Here is a 26,856-nt window from a genome sequence, read left to right as displayed (position 1 = left end):
GGCTTAGTTTATAACCAACCTTGCTTCTCACTCCCTAAGCAACCCCAGGCTATATCTGCTTTAACCTCTGGAGTCTCATGAGGACTGCAAAAATATAATCTACCTGCCATAGCGCCTGGTTTTGTTGATCAGCACATTGCTTCTCATTCCAGGATATATCTGCCTGCAGTTCAGTTTATGTAAAGCTAAAAAAATAAAAAAATAATATTTAGCTAAAGTAGGGAATGGTTAAAATCATTGAGTTTTTTTTTTTCTTTGTTTTTTTTTTTAACCATCTGTACTCCATTTTGAAAAATTCCCTTCACATCCTTTTCTTTGGCTAAAAGAGAAAGTAAGAGGAAGGATGTGCTGAAATTGGAGAGTCCAGAGAACAAAAACGAATAAAGGGACTGGAGGACCTTCGTTATGAGGATAGGTTACGAGCACTGAACTTGTTCTCTCTGGAGAAGAGACACTTGAGACGGGATAAAATGTTTCAGCGAAAGGGAATTTAATAAGACACATGGCCATTCACTAAAACTAGAAGAAAAGTGGTTTAACCTTAAACTGCGTAGAGGGTTCTTTACTGTAAGAGCAGTTAGGATGTGGAATTCTCTTCCACAGGCAGTGGTTTCAGCGGGGAGCATCAATCATTTCAAAAAACTATTAGATAGGCACCTGAACGACCACAACATACAGGGATATACAATGTAATACTGAGGTGAAGGGGAGGAAAGTGTACAGACAGTTGCTGAGGTTGTCCTTTTACACACTCAAACGGAAAATTGCTTATGGACTATCCCGGTACTGATAGACAGACAATAGACTTCAACAAAAATATAATTTATTACATAGAAAAAAACATACAATTGAACCTTAATTGTAGGACCTAATATCTGAGGCTATACTCAGAAATTTCACAATACTGACATAAAATCACACACATGGGTTGAACTTGTGTCTTTTTTCAACCTCGCCTACTATGTAACTGTGTAAGAGTAAATCTCCCCAAAGTGAGGGAAATCCCGTCTTGGTGTCCCCACTGATAGTTGGTACATTTCTCCATCTATTTCTGTATTTCTGTTCTGGCAATCGTGCATCATTTTAAATTTTACCTCACTTTTAATCCTGTTGGCATGCTACAAAGTATAATCATTTTTTACTTCAAAGAACAATTCCAGGCAACAAGTAAAACTATTTAGTGATATGTTAATACAATCCAGCAAAGACTGCAGCAGTGCTAAAATCAGAATATTCATTTATTATATCTTACCTAAATTCTCTGTGAATACTTGATATTTCAGCCACAGCACACGCAGATTTCCAAACAGCACATAGGGAGTGTACTTCCTAATCACTGTTTAGTCTTTCTCTCTGCTTTCTTCATTACTAGTCCCCATCAGACTTGTTAGTTATGACACATTTTTTCTAGTAGGATTTCTGTATGAGGAGTAAAGAGCAGGCAGTGGGTATGTTTATTTTTATAAAAATACAAAAAACTAAATCCAAAATTACAAAAACTGTGACTGCAGGTGCAGAATAACTAGCTGCAATCATACAATCAACTGTAAACTATACAATATATATATATATATATATACACACAAACAAACAAACAAACAAACAAAAAGCGAACAATGCTTGTGGTTAGTACAGCAAATATTACACAATACGACATAAGGAGAAAAGCACCTGTCTACAATAGCACATACAATATATGTCAGAATAAACATTCTCCACTGGTCCCCTATTTGCCAAGATATTGGTCAAGGATGGGACTATCGACTCCAGAAATCCAAGTTCTCCTGTTGGTGACAATAAGACAATATCTCGCTTGACAAAATATGCACAGATAACATCACAGCTCAATCCGATGCTGTATGCAAGGAAACCACCCATGAATGACGGCTGGTGCTTCATTTTTCGAACACCCCCCCCCCCCCCCCCCCTCCACCAGCCCTGCTCAGCTGGAGCTGAGCAGGTAGATTGTGTTCCCGGTATCAATCTCATCAAGCATTTGTTTTCAATGTTGACCAATGGTCTCATGATGTCTTATTTTTATAAATTTCTATTTATTCTGGATAAGTATTTGTAATTAAAAGTAAATAATAAGTTCCTGTTCACATAATGGACAAACCACAGCTACAACCACAATAGTTAATCTGTGAAGTGCTCTGCAAACTACCACGGATAGGACGCTCAGCTAGCTATGCACTCAGGATGCAGAGATGTGCTACAATAGCTGAAGTAATATTTTGGTTGGCAATGCACAGAGAAATTAATTCTAACATTAGAACTTCCTTTGCCCTAGTGCAAGAACGCGCTCAAAATCGGACACTTATATTTACATATATATATATATATATATTATGATTGCCTCTTCTGAGATTGGATTCTGCTGAAAATATCCAGATTTTGTATGTCATATAAAGTACTCACTTGCTATTTGGTTAACCTCACCTAAATGCTGGCTTGTGTGTATTCCAGCTGTGGAATCTTCGATTTAGTGTCCATCATCCTTTTTATATAGTGTACTTTTGGCTATTGGCCTAGAGTTTAATAGAACTGCCTGTGTAGACCAGATCCCACTTCTCAGTGTTTGAAAGATACCACTCAGACAATCAACCCAGCTGTCTGTGAATGATATGGAACATGGCACAGCCAGTACATTGCAGAGTCTTTTGGCCCACTGTTGTACTGTTTTTTTCAATGAAAGATAAGCTTTTCTCATATTGGATTTGTCTGGGGCAGGCATAAGCAACTTCTGTAGCTTCTGGATTCATTGTAGCTGGAGAAAAAGGATTTCATTCACAAAAACACAAGCTGACAACAGCACACACCAGCTACTACACTAGTCAAAAATAGCCTAGTGTAGTTCCTGGCTTGTGACGTTTTTTTCTTCTGTTTTTGTGAATAAAAGCTCCTTTGCCACACCTCCTTATCTGTCAGTCAGAAACCCATCTCCATTGATAAGCATTGTTGGATAGCTAGGCCGGTGGGTAGGGCTAGCTATCTGACAACACAGCCCAGCAACCTCCTGCAGATTTAGATGTTGAAGTGCAAGATTCTCTGTAAGATTTTCTTTTTTATATTTCTGGTTATAGTTTTTTCTTTTAATACCTCCCAGCTGTCAGTGTATATAGTGACATGGGAAAAAGAATCCACTTAAGAGGTCATTGATACACCTTTCGACTCTGCATACTGGCTGGATCCTTAAATTCCAGTTTACTGCAGGACTGTGTCGGTTCTTGGGCTGTAGTATGCCGCTGTCCACTGACACCCAGACAAGTTGACTGTGGCTGAACCATTAGTGAACCATGCTGACTTTTTCTCATTTTATACAAATACTAAAAGGTGCAGCCCCTTGAATTGGGGGATGGTTGCAGCACAGGAATTTCATCTGGCTTGGTGCTGGTGAAAGTGACAAGCCTTTTATTTTAAAATGCGTTGACATCCCCTGCTGCAACACCCCCTCGTTTCTGAAGGTACCACTTTCATTTTATTAGTGTTTGGTTCTGGGCTAAAGTTATCCTAGTAGTCCATCCCTTTATCGCTTTTGTCAATAGATGGTTCTAACACGCATCATAGGAATACTTAGAATTGCACCCAAAAACACATTCTGCTACTCCCTGAGTATGGCAATACCACACGCATGAGACTTTTCCATAGCCTAACCACATAGAGGGGCCCAAAATCCAAGGAGCACCTTCTGCTGTTCCAGGGGCATAAATTACACATCCTATTTCCTGACTCCCCATCACATTTGAGGCCCTGGAGCACTAGGACAATGGAAACGCCCACAAACACATTATGAACACATTATGGAGAGTAAATATTTCAAGGTATTTTTTTTTTAAGAGACAAGGAAAGTCTTTTGAAGAAATTTTTTTTTTTTTTTTTTTGCACAAAGTTGTCAATTTAATATTATTTAATGTTATTTCTCACACACAGCATAGGCATACTTTGAATTACAACCCAAAACCCGTTCTACTACAACTCCCCAGTATGGCGATTCCACATGTGAGACTTTTTCACTGTCTGGACTGATTATGTACTGGTGACATACTATAGGTAACATACTGGAAAGTAGATTCCCCCCCCCCCCCCCCCCAGAAATGCCATGTTCACTGGCCAGAAAGTACAGGAGGCTGAAGAACAAAAGAGTTCCTGTGGTTCCAAGAATGCAGTTGTCTGCAGGATATGGCTGGGACTGGTGTTTCACAGGAATGTAGTCCACAGGATGTGCCAGTTCAAGTGCTAGCAGACACTTGGTAAGCAAATAGGCAAAGGGTCAGTCCTGACAGAAGCCCAGGGATAGCACAAGCAGCCAGAAAAACACTGCACTAGTATGGGGGTGATCTGGATCACTGTGACTGGCTGCATTGGGTTGGTCACAGTGGGATTTGTGTAGCAGTGATTGGAACACTGTTGCTGGCTTATACTGGTCTGGTGACACTGGGACTGGTGTACTGATAATTGGAGACACTGTTGCTGGCTTTCACTGCTCTGGTGACATTGTGACTGATGTGGTGCTGCAGTGTTGCTGGCATGCACTGGCCTGGTGACACTGGAACCAATGTGGTGGTGATCAGGAACACTGTAACATGTGTGGCAGTGATCTAGGACGATATGACTGGTGTGGCGGTGATCAGGAACACTGGTGGAGCAGTAATTAGGAATACTTACTGGCAGCACTGGTCTGGTGACAATGCACTTCTGTTGTGATCAGAGACAATGAATGGTGGCACTGACATACAGTGATATCAGAGCAGCCAGCCATTGTACATGATCACTGCCACAGCAGAACAATGTCACCATAGTAATGCTGCACTTGCTGTGGTGTCACTATGTAAAAAGAACTGTAATTGTTTTTACAAATTGTTTTTCATATATTGTCACTAGAGCATTGGATGTCACCATAGTGAACACTACGGCTCTGGAGGAGTGATCAGGTTTTTTATTTTTTCTACATTATTGCCTATTACAATGATGATTACTGCATAAGCAATAAGTTGCACTGTGGCATCCATTCATAATGCCATTGTTTACTATTGGGATAGCTGTATTTGGCCACAGCTATCACATGGTACAGGGCCACTACCATGTTATCACTGTGATCAATCAGAGATCACAGTAGTACACACAGTAGTAAGCAAGGGCATCATGAATGACCGTAATTGTTTACTTTTCATTTGATTACTATGATTGGTCACAGCAATCATATGGTACCAGGGTCATTTACAGCAGCTTGTACACTGATCTGTAATCCAGACAAATGATCACAGAACTCTCTTGTGCACAGCTGCACATGAGCGCCAGAAGTGAAGGATGCATTGGTGCATTTCTACTGGGTGATCATTATTAGTAATATCAAATTCTACCTTCTCATCCTTGCTATCATTTGAGGAGAGCACATCTTCACAATTCAAATTTTGGGATCTGACAATGACATATAACCTGGTTTTACTAAAAGTTTTATAGCCCTTCCTTTTTCTTTAAGATATTTGTTCATTTTGACACGAGGGCTGCACACTATTCTTGTAAATAACTGACCAGACTAGCAGTTGATTGTACACACTAATATAACTGCTAATGAAGGCCATACAGGGGTTACATTCCAAAAAATGTTATCAGAAAATCCCAAAAATCTGAAATTTTGTAATCCGATGGTGCCACTATTGATTGATTAAAATTCCACCAACCAAGCCTTCAATTTTGCCACAATTTGCTACAGAAAACACATTTTGTGGCGGGGAATCTTCTTTTCTTTCTAGGTCACAGCTCATGCTTATTTCTTGCATGATTCTCCCATCATTGGTTAGAAACTTGATTGTTTTTAAAAAAAAAATTTCCAACATTTCCTATCACTTACATTTAATGGCTGCACGAAAATGGGCCATTGCTATGGTGCGAAATTCTTCATTACAATTTTTTATTGAAAATTTGAGCCATGTATGGTCTGGCATAATTGTATTTTAATGCCTTAATTCAAGGACAGTTTGCAAAATTATTTGAGAATTTATCATCCCAAGTCATATTCAAAGGAGAGGAATACTTTTCAAATACCTTAGCATGAGGCATTTACTGACTGTCTCTGGCCCAAGCAATAAAAAAATTATTAACACAACTGCTATAAAGCTTGGGTCCAGTGTTTGACTATCTCTCCTGTAAACAATGGGAACAGCTGACAATACTGTGTACTTTCTTAGCAAATGGTTTGCTGTAGGTACACATACACCTAATGCTATCTTAGTTTCCTATTGTGTTAAAGGAAAACACAACTGACATTTTGCAAACAACTGCTTATTTAAACAATTTCATGTGAAAGAGGTGCTTCCATGTGAGCTGTGTGTTTTTTATATATACAGCATCTCACAAAAGTGAGTACACCCCTCACATTTTTGTAAATATTTTATTCTATCTTTTCATGTGACAACACTGAATAAAGTAGCTTTGCTACAATGTAGTGATTGTACAGCTTGTGTAACAGTGTAAGTTTGCTGTCTCCTAAAAATAACACAGCCATTAATGTCTAAACCGCTGGCAACAAAAGCAGTTTACATATAAATATATATATATATGTAGCTTACAGTCCTTGAATGTTGTGACTGTGTTTAGTTTTTTTTTCTCTTTTTTTTTTTAAGCAAGGAATATTTTCAGCAACCAAAGAAAGTGCCTGTGAATCTTGCCAGAAATGTAGTGTTTTTGGCAATTCTTGTTAAATGCATTGAAAAATACTTTCCTTCCCACCTATCTTCTGTAAATGATCAATTGCTTTGCCCTCAAGTAATGGAGACGAAGAGATATGGACATGTTTGTAGTTCATAATACAAATATTGACCCAAAAGAATGCAGAATGAAGCACCATGAAGGTATCTAAGGCCCCTTTCACACATGCGGATGGTATGTCCGTATTTCATCCATCCGTTTGCGGATGAAATGCGGGCATACATTCATCCCTATGGGATAGCGGGTGTCTGCGGATGAGCACCCGCAGACACCCGCTATTGTCCGCCTCCGCAACTGTCCGATTCTGCAGACGGAGGAAAATCCTATTTTTCTGTCCGTCTGCAGAGCGGATCGGATGAACACGGGCAGACGGTCCGTGCTCATACAATCCCCATAGAGGAAAGCGGAGAGCTGACAGGGCGGTCCCTGCACAGTGTGCGGAGACCGCCCTGTCCGCCGCCGGCTCAGCTGGGACAACGGAGCAATCCCCGCTGAGCGAGCGGATCATCACGGGGCGGATCATTACTGATCTGCCCCGTGTGAAAGAGGCCTATCTCTTCAAATTAACAGTGATAAAATGTTTACTTCCTGACCTTGCCAATTATAATCTTACAGAAGAACTAGTCCACCCAAATTTTAGTTATATATGCTAAAGAGTTCAAAGGCATCTGTACTTAGTAGTTGGCTTTTAACTTGACCCCAAGAGTGTATCTCAGGACCTCCAGGTGCTTTCTTGCATATTTAGTTCTCTAAAGTGCCAGGGAGGCCCTAAACCCTTTTACTTTTTTGTGGAAATTCTCTATTTTGAGAATATTTGATATTTGGCATGCCACCCCTGGTGTTTGCCAGTGAGGCCATATATCATGTTTAGCCACCAGTAGTGGAGTGCTAATGGTGTTGACAGTTCTCAACTTTCCTAAGGCTTCTGGACCATCCTATGGGAAATCAACCAGTATGCAGGTTCCTTTTGGTAGTTGAGAATAATTCTGGGGGTATGTTAGAAGCTTTATCTGAAATACAGGTTTGCATGAGAGATCTTGCTTCTGGAGACCCCAGAATATAAAATAAGCTTTCAATATAGGTCACTAGTGGCCAACAAATAGAAAATGATAGCTTAGAGGAAAGTATAATAAACACTTGTCTATCAGAGTTGCTAATTTAATTTGATTTTTTTTTATGAAGCTACGACAATTTGATTTTTGTCATAAGGTCATTTAAGAAATTACGTTGTAGAAAAGGCAACACTTTTTCTCCCCTGTATATATTCTAAACAATTTGCAAATGTAAATCCCTGTAAAATCTATGAACACAAAACTTACTGAGTGACCCTGTGTCACTACTGGGTTAACTTACAGCACAAGATGCCTGTTATCTTTATTTGGCTGGTCTATGTAACCCAGAAGTCTACCTTTCCAAAATCCTTGATGGAATCATGTTACATCGTGCTTCACCTGATGCCAAGAAGTTGTGTTACCTGTCCTCTGATGTGTCTTCCCTGAGAGAGACCTCATTGGGTAGGTAGTTGGTGCTCATCTAGAGAAATGGCAGTGGCTTAAGGTCAGTTAAACTATGGGAAAAGGGCGGGATGGGGGAGGGGGGTATAAAGAGCCAATAGAACTAAATTCAAATTCCAATTCCACCAAATTGTAGGAGGTTGTACAGGAGGAGCTACATGAGAGGCACCCTGTACAAAAGTTTTAAATTCACATTTTGAAAATGTTTCACCAGTATTTAGGGTAGAACATGTAATGTTCCAGCTTTTTCCTACTCTCCCTAAAACCCATTATTTCTGTGACAGCTGGTGGGTGCTCTTCTCTCCGCACCCTCTGTCATAGTTTGAAAACAGCACAACCATGCAGTGTGCTGCCCACATAGCCATGTCATTCATTCAGAGTTCTGGGAATAAATGAACTACAGGTACCATCATCCACCACAGCTGACAGTTTGTTGTTCCCAATGAGCTGTGAAGGCACTGATAAGTGCTCTCATAGTTCATTGATTCTTTCTTTCAGTAACTGCCTGCAATTGCCTAGTACAATGCTTTACAGGCTCTAATGTAAAAAAAAATAAAAAAAAATTCACTTTTTTACATTTATATATCAATAAAATTTAAACTTATCCTTTATCCAATACACAGGAGAATAGTGGTCTTTGGAATAAGATTACAAGAGCCAAGATTTGTTCTTTGATGGTACAAAAACTGATCCAAGGATGATTTCAGAAAGGTCAGGCTTCTTCCCATGGAATATTTCCTGTTTCTTTCCTCACTCCAGGCTAAATAAGACTTAAAAAGCTATCATAAATTCGGCTTTTTAAAAAATAAAAATAAATAACAAACATGTCATACTTGCCTGCTCTGCGCAATGGTTTTGCATAGAACAGCCCAAATCCTCTTCTTCTCTGGTCTCCCGCTGGTGCTCCTGGCTTCTCCCCTTTGACCAGTTCCCCCAATGGGAAGCCATTTGCTATAGGGTCACTCGTGCGTGCTCACTCTTGAGCCCTGATCTATGCGTCCATAAGACACATAGAGCCGCAGCTCGGCCCGATCCTCATTGGCTTCAATGGCTGTGATTGACATTGGCTCCCACTGCGCTCTCAGCCAAAGAGTAGAGGGAGTCCCATGATAGCCGAGGCTCTTGTGCACATCGCTTGATCAAGAGCGAGTTCAGATGAGTATAGGGGGGCTGTGGGGGGAGCAACACATAGGTTTTTTACCTTTTATGCATAGAATGCATAAAGGTAAAAAAACAAAACTTCAACCTTTACAACCACTTTAAAGACCTATGCGAAGGGTAGCCTTCCTAGCTTTTAATAGCATGTGGATTAGCCAAATCTAAAAGATCCAGTCTCTTAGGACCTTGGCATCAACAGCCATGTTTTTAAAGCCAGCGACCGCAAAGCAGGGTGGTGAACTGGTCCTTGGGACAGGATATTTTGAGAATCTGCAAGGGCCCACAATGTGTCTACCAGAAGTTTGATCATGCCAGAAAACCACATTCTCCTGAGCCTGTTGGGTGCTGTGAGAGCCACCTCAATCCTTTTTAGTAAATAAGAGCAGAAAAGGCAAAGACCTCTGCACCTGGAAACAAAGAAAACAATTGTATAGTGATGCTAGAGGGATGTGTCACAAGCAATAAATCAACAAGACATAATATAGGGAATTAGTCCATTATAAAAGTCCATGGAGTGAAAGGTAATCAGACAGCACCTGGTGGCAGCACCCTTAGAGCAAAGTAGACCACTTTGTATAGTGAAAACTGGATCAGAGGGGTGCAAGACTAAGTGCAGTATTAAAATCAACAGTTTAATAAAGTTAAAGTGGAAGTCAAGGCTAAAACTAAAATCCCTGCATCTATAGCCACCAATATTCTAACACTAACCTATCTAGCCCTGAAAAGAAAAAATCAGTATACATACCTTTTCTGCAGGTGATCTGACCCAATCTCCAGTGATGGAAGCTCTGCAGAGCACACGGCTGACAACAGCTGTGAAATGAATGGGTCTCCGCTCTAATTCATTCCAAAGGTGTTCTATCGGGTTGAGGTCAGAACACTTTGCAGGCCAGGCAAGTTACTCCACCCCAAACTCGCTCATCCATGTCTTTATGGACCTTGTTTGTACACTGGTGCTCAGTCATGTTGGAACAGGAACGGGCCATTCCCAAACTGTTCCCACAAAGTTGGGAGCATGAAAGTGTTCCCTTCACTGGAATTAACGGGACAAGCCCAACCCCTGAAAAACAACCCCACACCAAAATCTCCCCTCCACCAAATGATTTGGACCAGTGAACAAGATGGAGATGCCTTACTTAGTAATTGCAGGCCAACTTGTTTATGAATATGTAAGGTTGATTAACTAAATGGTAACTAGACATGAGGGGGTGTTAATTAATCGTAGAGTACTTTTTTTGTTAAATAGCATTTCAAAGGGCAACTTGTTTACCTGGTAAACATCACAGTGACCTTAATTGTCACTTTCGTCTTGTTTGGCCACAAGCTCAAAAATGTTTGGTCAGACAATCTGAAACCCTTCCATCTTTAGTTACTGATATTAAACTGTATATAAAGGGAATTTATTTAACTGCCAGACAGGAATAGTGAACTAGTGATTTAGAATATAATATACATTTATTGCATGTATGGAAGCCACCTAGGTGCATGATATAGATTGGACATATACTGGGGATGGGTGGAGTGCCTCTGTTTGCTATGACAGAAAAGAAGAAGAGTATTTTGAATTGAGCTCTGAACCTTCTGATTATTGTATTATTTTGCAAGTACTCTGTTGGACTTGTAATCTGTTCTGTGATCCAATAAACTCTCTCTTCTCACTGAAAAAAATGATATATTATTCATTATCATGTATTATTTACTACATATTTGTTGCCACTATATTATCACAACCATGTAAACCGTGGCGAGACTTAAACATGGAGTTCTGCCCAGGCTAAAATCCTTTCTACCCGCCTTGCTGCTCTTACACATATTTGGTTCCTTGCTTATGGATGATGTACACCATTGCTGTATCATTGTTCAACCAAAGTCTCATCAGACGATTCTGTAGATGGGGTTTTAAGTGTTGCAGGGATAGCCAAATCCCTTGGTGCTGCAGAATATTGATCTGAACAGGAGATTCCTCTGGCTTCCAAGTCCTGTGCACTGACAAGTTGTCCATGACTTCTTTCCAGTACCTCAGGCCTAAATTTGTTGCGAAGATCTTCCACTAAGGATCTTCCTAGAGATGAAGTCTAGATTGAAAAAAAATATATTATCTTGGGGAAAAAAATAAAATAAACGGGCTAGTAAAAGTATAGAATTTTTTTTCTCAGTGGAGAAAAGATATCCAGTTTCCTAGGACAGTGGTTCTCCACCTCGTCCTTAAGCCCCCCCAAGAGGCCAGGTTTTCCTTCATCTTGCACAAGTCAATGGCTTGGTATTTTGGATGGCTATTTTATTTAAGAGAAATTCCCAAAATATGGCCGCTGAGGGTACTGGGACTGGGTTGAGAACCAGTGTCCTGAGACACTAGCACAAAAACTGAAAATGCTGGGAGTTTGAGGGGGTTGGTCTGTAGTTTTTTTTGTTTGCTATTGTCTAAATCCTCTTATAAGCGGCAGTATAACCCAATAGTCTCAGAATAACTGAATCTTATGTCCCTTATCAGCTTCCCGACCAGTTCCTGCACATATATACGGTGGCAGGATGGCTCTCCTGCACGAATCGCCAGATATGTACGGCGGCTCATTTGAGCCATACGCAGGCATGCGATCGTGGGTGCAAGAGCTAGAACAAGGATTTGTGTGTGTAAACGCATACATCCCTGTTCTGACAGGGGAGGAGAACCAGATCATCTGTTCCTACTAAGTAGGAACAGCAATCTGGCTCCTCTAGTCAATCGTATCCCTTGGCAGTTAGAAACACACCTAGGGAACCCCTTGATTGCCCCCTAGAGTTAACCCCTTCCATGCCAGTGACATTTATACAATAATCGGTAGCTATTTTTTTTCTCTGATCGCTGTATAAATGTCAGTGGTCCCAAAAAAGTGTCCGATATGTCTGCCGCAATGTCGCAATCCTGATAAAAGTCGCTGATCGCCGCCATTACTAGTAAAAAAAAAATCCATAAATGTATCCCCTATTTTGTAGACGTTATAACTTTTGTGTAAACCAATTGATATAGACTTATTGCGATTTTTTATTTTTTTTTGTAGAAAAATACGTATTGGCCTACAGTTAGGATATTTATTCTAGCAAAAAGTAAAAAGTGCTGTGTGTTTTTTTTTTTTTTTTTTTTTTTTTAAATTGTCGCTCTTCTTTTGTTTATAGCGCAAAAAAGTAAAACCGCAGATGTAATGGCATCCCACCAAAAGAAAGCTCTATTTGTGGGGAAAACAATTTTTGTTTGGGTACAACATCAAATGACCGTGAAATTGTCAGTTAAAGTGACGCAGTGCCGTATTGCAAAAAAATGGCCTGGTCAGGAAGGGTTAAATTCTTCCAGGGCTTAAGTGGTTAATGTTAGAAATATAGTTGTGATAAACATTTAGTGAAGTTTCTACAGGCCCTGTGATTTCAGAATATATTGTAGGTTTTTACTAAACTTCAATGCTATAAGTGAAAAATAGCAAAAATGGTGCAGCCACCTAAAGTGAAAATGGAAGGCTGGGCCTAGCTGTAAAATAGTTATTGAGGATTTCCAAACAGCAGGTTACCATATAGCACTGAATTTTATGGTAATGGTATTAGGGTTGCACCGATACCGATGCTCGTATCGGTATTAGTACCGATACATTGTACTTGTACTCGCACAAATGCTCCAATGCTTCATCCGATACCTGGACAGTCAGGGGGTGATCGTGGGGGAGTTGGAAGCACCGATCCCCCCCCGTATAGATTTCAATAAAGCCGGGTATTCCGCTCCTGTCCCCCCCCGTGTATTCCGCTCCTGTCCCCCCCCCGTGTATTCCGCTCCTGTCCCCCCCCGTGTATTCCGCTCCTGTCCCCCCCGTGTATTCCGCTCCTGTCCCCCCCCCCCCGTGTATTCCGCTCCTGTCCCCCCCCCGTGTATTCCGCTCCTGTCTCCCCCCGTGTATTCCGCTCCTGTCCCCCCCCGTGTATTCCGCTCCTGTCCCCCCCCCCCCCGTGTATTCCGCTCCTGTCCCTCCCCCCCGTGTATTCCGCTTCTGTCCCCCCACATGTATTCCACTCCTGTCCCTCCCCCCCAGTGTATTGCGCTCCTGTTCCCTCCCCCTCCGTGTATTCCATTCCTGTCCCCCCCTCCCCCCTGTATTCCGCTCTTGTAACCCCCCCCCTCCGTGTATTACCTCTCCGTGTCAATCTTTCAGGATGGAGAACGGAGGAAGTAGCCAGTAAATCTGTTGGCTCCTTCCTATTCCAAATGTACAGAGTCAGTGATCACTGACTCTCTCCATTCATAACTGAGTTTACAATACTTCAGTTTATGAATGGAGAGGAGCCTCTTTCTCCTGTTCATTCAGCTCCAGTGCAGCTGAGGCTGCAGAAAAAGGGTCAGGGAATCTCTTTCCCCAGTCCCTTTCTGTGTCTCAAAAGGGAGATGTCAGAGGTCTATTAATCGGCTGTGGTCATATAAGTGCATATTAGGGGTCTGTTAAGACCCCTGATATCTCACCAAAGACACCCCCACAGGGCTGATAAAAAAAATGAAATATTTAAAAGTTTAAATTGTAAAAATAATTAAAAAATAAAAAACAATGACACTGTCCACGTTTTTACGTCGCTTCCTCCCTGCTATGGTATGGAGATGGGTGGGGGCCAGCTTAGCCTCACTCGTCTCCATACCAAGGAAGTGACAGGACCAGATCGCCTCCGCTGCTGCCAACGGGTCCGGTAAATGGCGGGGGGAGTGGCACCTCTCCCACCGCCGATAACTGTGATCTTGCGGCGAATTCACAACAGAGATCACCATTATCGTTTACCGAACCGCCGCCTGAAGAGATGAATACCTTAGTTGTGGGCAGCAGCTGCTGCCGTTATCGAGATATCCCTCTTCAAAAAAGGGACGTACATCGTCGTGCGGCAGTCAGTAAGTGGTTAAAATAAAAAGCATCGGTATCGGCGAGTACTTGAAAAAAGTATCAGTACTGGTACAAGGTCTTAAAAAAGTGATATCGGTGCAACCCTAAATAGTATGGTAATTCTTAACAACATAAAATTACTATATGGCTTGTCTATCTGTTGTTTATGAGATAATATGTGTGTGTGTGTGTGTATATATTTATATTAGTGATGGTATGCGAGGTGATGCTTCCATCTCTGGATCTCTCCCCTCCACTGTACAGATTAGTACAGAGAGGGGAGAGAGGAACTGGCGTCATGACATATGAGTATTGGCAGGCAGGGTATCGCTGTGTATTGGCAGGCAGGGTATCGCTGTGTATTGGCAGGCAGGGTGTTGCTGGGTATAGAGGGATGGCTGTTTCCATCTCTGGATCTCTCCCCTCCACTGTACAGATTAGTACAGAGAGGGGAGAAATGAACTGGCGTCATGACATGACACCGGTTTGTTTACAAGTGATCGCTCCGTCGGAGCGATCACAGTGTAAACAGCCTGGGTGTAGAAAGATGCTAGGCCGAAGCCGCGGCCTTTTTTAAGGCCAAGACCGCGAAGCACTCCGCGGATCACGGCATGTGCCGATCCGAGCGGGGTGACCCGTTCGGATCACGGATCGGTGACGATCCGTTGCACCCCTAATTGGATTTTCACCAGACATATCGTTTAGTGTTGAGGTAAAATAATACCAGTCTCGTCTGACCATACCACCTTTTTCCGTGGGGCCTCAGAATCTTCAAGGGGCATTTTTGGTAAAGCTCAGTTGTGACTGCATGTGGCTTTCCTTGAAGAGTGGCTTTTTTCTTGCAACCTCCCCATACAAGCCACATTCGTTGAGAATTTGTGGTATTGTTGTCACATGCACACAATGACCACTGTTTTCATAAATTCCTGCAACTAATTTAGAGTTGCCGTAGGCCTCTTGGTAACCTCTCTGATCAGATTCCTCCTGGCTATTTCATCCAGTTTGGAGCGATGCCCTGATCCAGGGAGAATCTGATTGTGCCAAATACCTTCCACATCTTAATAGACTTCACTGTGCCTCTAAGCATTGATAGAGACTTTGATTTTTATTTATTTTTGTACCCATCTCCTGACTTGCCGGTCCACAACTTTATCCCGGAGATCTTTTGATAGTGCCTTGCTACCCATAGTTGACTGTTTGCAGTTGCACTACCAGGACTGAAATGCTCCCGGAAAGCTCTTTTCATGCTGAGCTAATCAAAATGACCACAGCCGATCACAGTTGAAAGTCAAATGACTTTGTGTGCCATTGAGAAGGTGATTAGCTACACCTGATTGAGTTTGTCATTTTTAGGAGGGGGTGATCCTTTTTCCAACTCAGTGATTGTTTTTGATTTTTTTTTTCTGACATGTTGGTGTTTTATCTTTCACTTGAATGATATAAGTTGCACTAAAATAAATGCAGCTGGATAAAACAAAAACTGTGCCTGTCTTCATTTCAGACCGCAAAGCAACAAAATGTGATTATATTAAAGGGGGTGATTCTTTTCTATACCCACTGTATATCATTTTTTAAATGTATTTATTTCCCTATTTATTCCCGACTGCCACAGATATACTGTGGCAGAAGGGCATGTACAGGCAGATTAACGTACCTGTACGTTGCCCTTTAAGAGGCGGCTTGCGGGTGCGCCGGGAGCTCCGTGACAGTGTCCGCGGGCATACCTGCGATCGTCTCATGGTGAGGAAGAATGGGGAGATGCTAATGTAAACAAGCATCTCCCCATTCTGCCTAATGACACTGTCACTGATCAGTGCTCCCTGTAATCGGGAGCAGTGATCAGTAATGTGTAACACACAGCCCCTCCCCCCACAGTTAGAATCACTCCCTAGGACACACTTAACCCCCACAGCGCCACGTAGTGGTTAACCCCTTCACTGCCAGTGACCTTTTTACAGTAATCAATGCAATTTTTTTGCATTGATCACTGTGTTAATGCCAATGGTCCCAAAAAGGTGTCAAAATTGTCCGATGTATCTGCCACAATGTCACAGTCACAATAAAAATCACTGATCGCCGCCATTACTAGTAAAAAAAAAAAAATTAAACTAAGAATGCCATAAAACGATCCCCTATTTTGTAGACGCTATAACTTTTGTGCAAACCAATCAATAAACACTTATTGCAATTTTTTTTTACCAAAAATATGTAGAAGAATATGTATCGGCCCTAAACTGAGGAAAAAACATTTTTTATATATATTTTTTTGGGGATATTTATTATAGTAAAAAGTAAAAAATAATGCGTTTATTTTCAAAATTGACGCTATTTTTTTGTTTATAGCGCAACAAATAAAAACCACAAGGTGATCAAATACAACCAAAAGAAAGCTCTATTTGTGGGGAAAAAAAGGACATCAATTTTGTTTGGGAGCCACGTCGCACAACCGCGCAATTGTCCGTTAAAGCGACGCAGTGCCGAATCGCAAAAAGTGCTCTGGTCAGGAAGGGGGTAAATTCTTCCCAGGCTGAAGTAGTTAAAGAGGAGTTACCCTTTAACCACTTAAGGACCGCCATATTGCCAATGTACGTCATTACAATGGCACTGGCAGGCACAAGCACGTACATGTACGTGCCTGCCTTTCAGCGGGTGGGGGGGGATCGGACCCCCTCCCGCTGGATACGGCGTTCCGTTTCGCTGCAGAAGCGATCCGGGATGAGGGGATGGCCGTTGGTTTCTGGCCATCCCCTCTCGATCGCTCCTGGCCAATGAGAAGCTTCCTCCCACTGTGTATTGTATACACAGGCAGGGAGGAAGTGATGTCATTCTCCTCGAGGTGGTCTTTTAGACCGGACTACGAGGAGAAGACTAAAAGTAAGTGCACCAAACACTACACTAACACATAGGTACACATAGGTACACAAATCCTCCCCCCCCCCCCCCCCCGTCACAGTGTCACTGATTGCAGTGATCATTTATTTACTGATCACTGTATTCAGTGTCAGTTGTAAAAGTAAAAACTGTCAGGGCAGTTAGTGTTAGGTCCAGGGTAGCCCCCTACCACCCCCCAATAAAGGTTTAACCCCCTGATTGCCCCTAGTTAACCCTTTCACCCCCTTTTGCCAGTGTCACTAAGCGATCATTTTTCTGATCGCTGCATTAGTGTCACTAGTGCCGCTAGGTAGCTAGTTATTTTTTTAGGTTCACCGCCAGGTTTTTATAGCGCTAGGTACCCCCATATACTACCCAATAATGGTTTTAACCCCCTGATTGCCCCTAGTTAACCCTTTCACCAGTGATCACCGTATAATTGTTACGGGTGACTCTGGTTAGTTTGCTTTTTATAGCATCAGGGCACCACCATTTATTACCCAATAAAGGTTTAACCCCCTGATCACCCGGCGGGTGATATTAATTAGGTTTTAGGGTCAGGGTCTGCGTCGCCCCAGGCAGCGGTAGATTAGTGCCAGTACCGCTAACACCCACACGCAAAGCATACACCTCCCGTAGTGGTATAGAATCTGAACAGATCAATATCTGATCTGATCAGATCTATACTAGCATCCCCAGCAATTTAGGGTTCCAAAAAACGCATTGTTAGCGGGATCAGCCCAGATACCTGCTGGCACCTGCATTTTGCCCCTCTGCCCAGCCCACCCAAGTGCAGTATCGATCGATCACTGTCACTTACAAAACGCTAAACACATAACTGCAGCGATCGCAGAGTCAGGCCTGATCCCTGCGATCGCTAACAGTTTTTTTTGGTAGCATTTTATATTTAAATCCGGAAGGCAGTGCTTGGTTTTCAGGGTCCCGTACGTGGCTAGGCTCCCAAAAAGTCCCCCACATGTGGTATCCCCGTACTCGGGAGAAGCAGCAGAATTTATTTTGGGGTGTAATTTGACTTATGCCCATAGCATGTGTGAGCAATATATCATTTAGTGACAACTTTGTGCAAAAAAAAAAAATTCCTGCAACTTGTGGCAAAATATAAAATATTTCATGGACTCAACATGCCTCTCAGTAAATAGCTTGGGGTGTCTACTTTCTAAAATGGGGTCATTTTGGGGGGTTTTGTGCTATTTTGGCATTTTATGGCCTTTGAAACTGTGATAGGTAGTGAGGAGTGAAATCAAAAATTTGCACCCTTAGAAACCCTGAAGGCAGTGATTGGTTTTCGGGGTGCCGTACGCAGCTAGACTCCCAAAAAGTCCCACATATGTGGTATCCTCGTACTCAGGAGAAGCAGCAGAATATATTTTGGGGTGCAATTCCACATATAACTATGGCATGTGTGAGCAATATATCATTTAGTGACAACTTTTTGTAAACTTTTTTTTTTTTTTGTGTCATTATTCAATCACTTGGGACAAAAAAAAAAATATTCAATGGGCTCAACATGCCTCTCCACAACTTCCTTGGGGTGTCTACTTTCCAAAATGGGGTCATTTGGGGGGGGGGGGGGTTGTAATGCCCTGCCATTTTAGCACCTCAAGAAATGAGATAGGCAGTCGTAAATTAAAAGCTGTGTAAATTCCAGAAAATGTACTCTAGTTTGTAGACGCTATAACTTTTGCGCAAACCAATAAATATACGCTTATTGACATTGTTTTTACTAAAGACATGTGGCTGAATAAATTTTGCCCTAAATGTATGACTAAAATTGAGTTTATTCGATTTTTCTTATAACAAAAAGTAGAAAATATCATTTTTTCTCAAAATTTTCAGTCTTTTTCCATTTATATCGCAAAAAATAAAAATCGCAGAGGCAATCAAATACCATCAAAAGAGAGCTCTATTTATGGGAAGAAAAGGACGCAAATTTCGTTTGGGTACAACATTGCATGACCGCGCAATTACCAGTTAAAGCAGTGCAGTGCGAAATTGTAAAAAGACCTCTGGTCCTTAGGCTGTTAATTGGTCCTGGGCTGAAGTGGTTAAGTAAACACATTGGTTTACTCTTGAATGGTAAGTGCCTTGGATGAGCAAAGTACAAGTTTACTTTAAAACTGTAATGTATCATGGCTCCAGCAGGAGGGCGGAGTGGTGATGTTGGAGAAAAAAGACTTTTAATAAACTAGAGGGTAATTGTATACCCTTTGTGTCCTCCCAGAACTGGTTATACTTTTGAAGATGTACTTTTCTTTTAGCAAACAGTACTGACTATTAATCTTGACATCCACACATTGCTGGGATGAGTATAATTGGTAACATAAAAAAAATGAAATAACAATTTTTTCCCATATTATTGACTTTTCTTAGGATACTTGTGTGTCTACATGGAGAAAGATGAATCTCTGGGTGCCACCTTGATTTTGGCCTGGGTTCCTAACTCTCGCATTCAGCGTCAGGATGAAGAGGCCTTGCGTTACATTACTCCTGAGAGTTCCCCCGTCCGAAAAGTTCAACGAAAAAGAAATCGGCACCTTCCAAAAACTGCTTCTTCCTCATCTCAAAAACCATCCACATTTACCAAAGAAAACCCAGGAGACAACCCAGGACAGAATGCTGCTGGTACTCCTGGAGAGCAGAATACCTCTGATGTCTCTGAAGAGGGAACAGGGGATGTTGTAGAACAAGGCGAAGATGAACAGTCTCTGGACATATCTTCTGATGAAGTGAGCAAAGATAGCCCTTTGGACTCCGATTCTGATGCATTTTCTTCCCCCTTTTGTCTGTCCCCTATAAGCGAAGCTCTAGCAGAAAGCAGTGGTTCTGTTTTTTTGGAGAATGAGATGAGGTAAGTTGTAAGCTGATCTAATTAAGTATATATTCATTCATTAAATTAGAAGTACCTAAGGGCACAGAAATATTGAATGCAAAGGCGTAGATATCTATGAGCTTTTTTTGTGTGGTCAAAACACACTCCCTGGCTAGCTGATTGGACAATGTAGAGCATCAAAACACCAATGAGATCACCCTGTTGCCTACACTTTCTCCACTCGTCAGCATGTTTGCTTCCAGACTATGTACATACAGTAGAACCTGATTTTTGTCCTAGTGCTGCCTTCCCTATATCACATTACCATACTCTAAACCAGCCTTCCTCAACCTTTTCAACACAGAGGAACCCTTGAATTACTTCTCCAGTCTCAGGGAACCCCTGCTAAAAATTAGAAATCTACAACTCATGATACATTAGTGTAATGGTCAGTGGGAAGAATGGTCCTTACACTTGTGATTTATTGGAAATAATTACCTCCTTACAGATGGCTAAAAAGATCAATGGTGTCGGTGGGAACTTATCCGAGAGGCAGAAATGGTCCTATGCTGAAGGAACCCCTAGCAACCTCTGGAGGAACCCTAGGGTTCCACAGAACCCTGGTTGAGAATCACTGTTCTAAACAAACTTGAATTTTTTTTTTATTGGTTTTAGATATACTATTTACTTTCTATTGTGTTCTGACAGGGGGGCGCCCCCCCCCCCCCCCCCAGCCAGAGCACTCCTGTCAGCCATTGGCTGAGAGAACTGTTTGAGAGCCAGTCAGCAGACCTTTTTCAGTCATGTCCCTTTGACAGAAGTCGGCTGAACAGCTTTAGGCTGCTCTTCTGAGCATTGAGCACACATACTAGTCAGTTATTAGAAAATCACTTTCACCCCCAAATCACTCACTCCAAGTTTTTGGAGGCAAAGAGGCCACATGGAGGTCAGATCTGGTGTGCACAATCTGACCAACTATTTTCCTATGGGACAGGGCGACGGGGGAGGGCCCAGAGGTAGAGATAGTCAGCACAGAACATATTCCAGGGGGTAGTATTGGGGGCATTAGTGGTAGGTTGACTAAAGCACATAAACCCAAAGTAAGTATAGTAACAAGTCCTAGTTTTAATTTGGAACACCTAATAAGAGGATTGTATACCGGTCTAAACTACGTGGCTTGTTCACCAATGCCAGGAGCCCGGCAGCCAAGATGGGTGAACTAGAGACACTGTTGTACAAGGAGGATTTGGATTTTGTGGGAATTTCAGAGACCTGGTTCAACAGCTCTCATGATTGGCTGGAAACCGTTCAAGGGTATACCCTTTATCACAGGGATAAAGAGAGTAAAAAAAAGGGGAAGGGTATGCCTATATAGCAAGAATAATGTACAAGTCAGTGTAAGAGATGACATCACTAAGGGAGCTAGGGAGGAGGTGGAATCCTTATGGGTAGAGTTCCAAAGAGATGAAGCTAAGGGGAAAATTATACTGGGAGTATGCTATAGGCCCCCTAACCTGAGGGAGGAGGAGAGACGGATCTAATATCACAAGTTTGATTAGCAGCAAGGATGGGAAGTGTTATCATAATGGGAGATTTTAATTATCCAGACATAGACTGGGTGGAGGGAATCACTCATTCATCTAAGGCTCACCAGTTCCTAAATGTCTTGCAGGCCATTTTCATGGTTCAGATGGTAGACGCTCCAACTAGGAATAAAGTGTTACTGGATCTACTGATTACCAACAATACAGACCTGATCACAGATGTGGAAATATGGGGCAATTTAGGAAACCGCGATCACAAGTCAATTGGCTTGAGTATAAATCACACAAATAGGAAACATAAGGGGAATACAAAGACACTGAATTTCAAAAGAACCAACTTCCCTAAACTACGAACCTTGTTAGAAGCCCTGAATTGGTATAAAATCTTAGGAACAAAGAACACGGAGGAGAGATGGGTTTGCTTTAAGAGCATATTAAATAAGGGCATTAGCCAATGCATCCCATATCCCATTGGGTAATAAATTTAAAAAAGTGAACAAAAGTCCTGGATGGCTTAACTCCAATGTAAAAATGCATATAAAACAAAGGAGAAGGCCTTCCAAAAATAAAAGGTTGAGGGATCATCATCAGCGTTCAGACTTTATAAAGAATGCAACAAGAAATGTAAGGGTGCAATTAGGATGGCTAAGATAGAACACGGAAGGCGCATAGCAGGGAGAGCAAAAAAATCCCAAGAAATTCTAGAAGTATGTAAACAGTAAAAAAGGGAGGACATGCCATATTGGCCCCATAAAGAATGAGGAAGGACATCTGGTTACAAAGGATGGGAAGAAGGCGAAGATATTGAATTTATTCTTCTCCTCAGTCTTCACGAGGGAATTGGGGGGCTTCAGTAACCAAAACTGCAGTGTTTATCCTTATGACACATCACAGGAAGCATCTCCATGGTTAACAGAGGACAGAATTAAAATTAGACTTTGGAAATTTAACATTAATCACCGGGACCAGATGGCTTTCATCCAAGGGTTCTTGGGGTACTCTGTCAAATAATTGCTAGACCATAGTTCCTAATGTTTACTGACAGTCTACAGACTTGAATGGTAGAAGATGATTGGAGAAAAGCTAATGTAGCACCAATATTTAAAAAGGGTCCAAAATACATCCCTGGGAATTACAGACCAGTTAGCCTAACTTCAATAGTATTTAAGCTCTTGGAGGGGTAATAAGGGACCATATACTAGATTTTAGTAATGAGAACGGTATCATTAGCAGTAATCGGCATGGATTCATGAAGAATCGTTCTTTCCAAACCAATCTATTAACCTTCTATGAGGAGGTGAGTTGCAATCTAGATAAAAGAAGGGCTCGTAGACATGGTGTATCTGGATTTTGCTAAATCATTTGACACAGTTCCCCATAAACGTTTACTGTACAAAATAAGGTCTGTTGGCATGGACCAAAGGGTGAGTACATGGATTGAAAACTGGCTACAAGGCGAGTTCAGAGGGGGGTGATAAATGGGAAATTCTCAGAAGGGTCAGGGGTGGGTAGTGGGGTCCCCCAGGGTTCTGTGCTGGGACCAATCCTATTTATTTTGTTCATAAACAACATGGAGGATGGGGTAAATAGTTCAATCTCTTTATTTGTAGACAATACTAAGCTACGCAGGGCAATAACTTCTCCGCAGGATGTGGAAACCTTGAAAAAAGATCTGAACAAATGAATGGGGTGGGCAACTACATGGCAAATGAGGTTTAATGTTGAAAAAATTTAAATAATGCATTTGGATTGCAAAAATATGAATGCAATCTATACACTGGGGGGAGAACCTCTGGGGTACTCTGGGATGGAAAATGACCTGGGGGTCCTAGTAGATTATACGCTCAGCAATGTCATGCAATGCCAAGCAGCTGCTAACAAAGCAAACAGAATATTGGCATGCATTAAAAAGGAGATCAACTCCGGAGATAAAACGATAACTCTCAGAATTTACAAGACTCTGGTCCTGCCGCACCTAGAGTGTGCTGTTCAGTTCTGGGCACCAGTCCTCAGGAAGGATGTACTAGAAATTGAGCGAGTACAAAGAAGGGCAACAAAGCTTATAAAGGGTCTGGAGCATATTAGCTATAAAGAAAGGTTGCAAGCACTGAACTTATTCTGTCTGGAGAAGATGCTTGAGATATGATATGATTCAATGATTTCAATTTATAAATACCATACTGGTGACCCCACAATAGGGATAAAACTTTTTTGCGGAAGGGAGTTTAACAAGACACGTGGCCACTCATTAAAATTAGAAGAAAAGAGGTTTAACCTTAAACTACAAAGAGGGTTCTTTACTGTAAGAGTGGCAAGGATGTGGAATTCCCTTCCATAGGTGGTGGTCTCAGCGGGGAACATTGATAGTTTCAAAAAACTTTTAGATAACGACTGAACAACTGCAACATACAGGGATATACAATGTAATACTGGCATATAATCACACACATAGATTGAACTTTATGGACTTGTGTCTTTTTTCAATCTCGCCTACTATAATACTATGCAACTATGAGTTTCTGGTCAGTATTTATGCATATACAGTGGATATAAAAAGTCTACACACCCTTGTTAAAATTTGACCTACTATGTAACTATGCAGTTATTTAACTTCTGGCTTCTCTAACGTGGTAGTATATTTGGCCATGCAAAGGCATATCTTCTATTCAATACAACTAAATATTCAGCATATTCAATGATTTTTATCACCTGATATTTACACATTTTAGATATCTCTGAATTTCTTGGGTCTATTTTTTTACATCATTATACAATGGAGGCAGATATATACATTTCATGGAATAAGAACAGCCAATCCATATTGAACAACCAATTCATTGTCTACCCCATCTTTTGTAAGCAAACATCTTTTGATGCACCTTCCACCCACTAGTACAGAGCTGATCATGTGTATCTCTACGAAGCACACCAGGAAGGACAAGAAAAGGTGTAGAAACAGACAATGATACAACACCGCTAGAAGGAGAATGCTGGGAAAATAGGTTATGTATATTATCTATTTATGCTATAGCGTTACCGCCACCATAATCACACCACAAGTTCAGGAGTAGTCACCAGTATGGAAATGCATTTACAACAAAAATGTACCTTTTTATTTAGCAATAGACTGATTAAAATCATAATCGCCATCTCAGACAGAAAATAACTACCATAGTCTGAGAGTGGCTGTTGTAAACTGTGTCAGAATCCAGGAGTGACCATCACCATGATCAACGTCAGAGTACTGTCACTAGTAGAGCCAGGGAGGTACTGTCTTCATTTTTTGCTAAAGCCTGAGAGTGACTACAAAAAAATATTACAGCTAGTGCCAGGAAGTGATCACTTTCATAATCACTCTTAGACCCCTTTCACACTGCGGGCGTTTTTCAGGCGCTACAGTGCTAAGAATAGCGCCTGAAAAAAGCGACTCCATTCACTCCTGTGTGAAAGCCAGAGGGCTTTCATACTGGAACCGTGTGCTGGTAGGGCATCGCAAAAAGTCCTGCCAGCAGCATTTTGGAGCGGTGAACTCACCGCTCCTCCACCGCTGCTACCCATTGAAATCAATGGGGCAGCACTGCGATACCACTGGCAAAACCCCTTAACCCCCCCCCCCCCCGCTATCGGCCAAGTAGCGCTGCTAAAACGGCAGTAAAGCGGCGCTAAAAATAACGCTGCTTCACTGCTGACTCCCTAGGCAGCTCGGTGTGAAAGGGGTCTTGGAGCAAGGACGCGATCAACAGCATAATATTTGTACGTTTATCACTTCAACTCTTCAGCTCTGAAAAAATTTACGTTAGTATGCCTACCGGTTTTTGGATGCCCCAAGGACTTCAGGGGTATCTATGGTGAATTTTTAAAATCTTAACTTTAATATTTACATTGCTTTTCAATTGCTTATAGCCTACTCCTACTACTCTAACACTATCTTGAGGTTTGTACATTTACTTTGTGAAGATCTCCACACATTTACTTCCTTAAATTCTGTGACACATATTCACTATACCCTCTGAGTCGGCACTGCTGTGTCACTCATTTCACAGAGCCTGCCTTCTGGTGTACTGTCCTTCTGAGAGGAAGAGTTTCAGGAGGCAAAGTCAGTACACTAATCACTGCTTGCGGGTAGTAAGGTATAGTTGGGTATGTACAAACCTACAAAAGTTTTTCCAGCACATCAACCAGCTAGCCTGCAAAAAAAAAAAAGGAGGAAAAATGTCACTAACAGTTTGCTCGAAAAACAGGTTTTATTTGCGGACATCTGCAAATATACAAGGAAGCCATACTGCCTCCACATACCCCTCTGTAAAGTGTGGTCCTAACTCTATTTGAGAGTCTCCATATTGGAGCATACATAGCAATGGATAAATTGGGGACAGGCATGCCTGAAGGGAGCCTATTTCTTCCTAAAGGTACAAGGACAAAATAGAAGCCCAGCAGGAGCACAATGGCAGCTGAAGGCAACCCAGTGTGTCCCCATGCCAATTCAAGGGAAGAAGCTATACAAAAATGGCAACTAGCCCAGTTTATAACAAGCTAATGACGTAAGGTGCATGTGATAGGGCTTTGCACAGCACAAATCAGCAAGAAATCAAAAGTAAAACAAAGGAATGAGCAGAGGAGAAGCTGCAAAGCATGCAGAGAATCCTGGAAGTTGAGGAAAGAGACGACCGTCAGACAGGCAGCAATCACAACCTGAAAGTAGATTTTTATAGCTTATATTGGATTATCAATAATGACTATTATTTGTATAGGTATATGCTGTGACCATAGAACTCTGCATGTAAGGTGCAGTGCTATATTCCCAGGATCAGGATGCTGCATTAGCCCCTAGGAGAGAGTTCACATACCATGTAAGATGGCTTTGCAATGCAGAAAAGATTCAAGGCAAATCCCATCTGCATGGGTGCCAAGGACTAGTGGCTGTCTGGAAACCAAGCTTAAAGTGGTTGGAACAGGCTTGCAGCTACCTTATACAAACAAAGGTCAGGGCAGGTGGCAATAAGTAGCACGCATAGGTTTTGCAGGCAATGGTCAGGGCAAGTACGGGCTTAATTTCTATCCAAGCAAGAGATCAAGCCAAGAGGCAATCTGTAGTATATTCAATATCTGAGGGTCAACCAATAGAATAAGCAAGCAGTAACAATCCAAGGCAAGGTAAGAGTGCAGGAGCCATGAAGCAGAATGCTAGCACAATGCCTCATCCAATCAGAGAGGAGAAACATGCAGACAGAGCTAGGGATGTAATCGGTGCAAAGGAGGCTAGGTAGATGGAGTCAACCTACTGCCTAGTAATTAGGATGGCTTCTGAGTACTGGCCAGTAAGAGTGGACACCAATGCTCAGAAGTGG

The 26,856-nt window shown here is 41.8% G+C and overlaps 1 protein-coding gene across 6 annotated transcripts in view; it reads left to right on the top strand.

Moving 5' to 3' along the window:
* Positions 1-26,856, top strand: part of TBC1D16 (TBC1 domain family member 16) — a 269,316-nt gene that overhangs the window by 87,283 nt on the left and 155,177 nt on the right. For all 6 annotated transcript variants that reach the window (XM_077459627.1, XM_077459629.1, XM_077459630.1 and 3 more), the window contains one exon: positions 19,526-20,003. In XM_077459627.1, the coding sequence (XP_077315753.1) occupies positions 19,526-20,003 (478 nt within the window). The remainder of the gene's footprint in view (positions 1-19,525; positions 20,004-26,856) is intronic.

The sequence above is a fragment of the Lithobates pipiens genome, unplaced genomic scaffold (genome assembly GCF_037356315.1).
Source record: "Lithobates pipiens isolate NorthernLeopardFrog02 unplaced genomic scaffold, aLitPip1_a1.2 Scaffold_28, whole genome shotgun sequence".
In the NCBI taxonomy this organism is placed as follows: Eukaryota; Metazoa; Chordata; class Amphibia; order Anura; family Ranidae; genus Lithobates; species Lithobates pipiens.
Note: the sequence above shows the minus strand (reverse complement) of the source record. Positions and strands in the feature narration are given on the sequence as shown.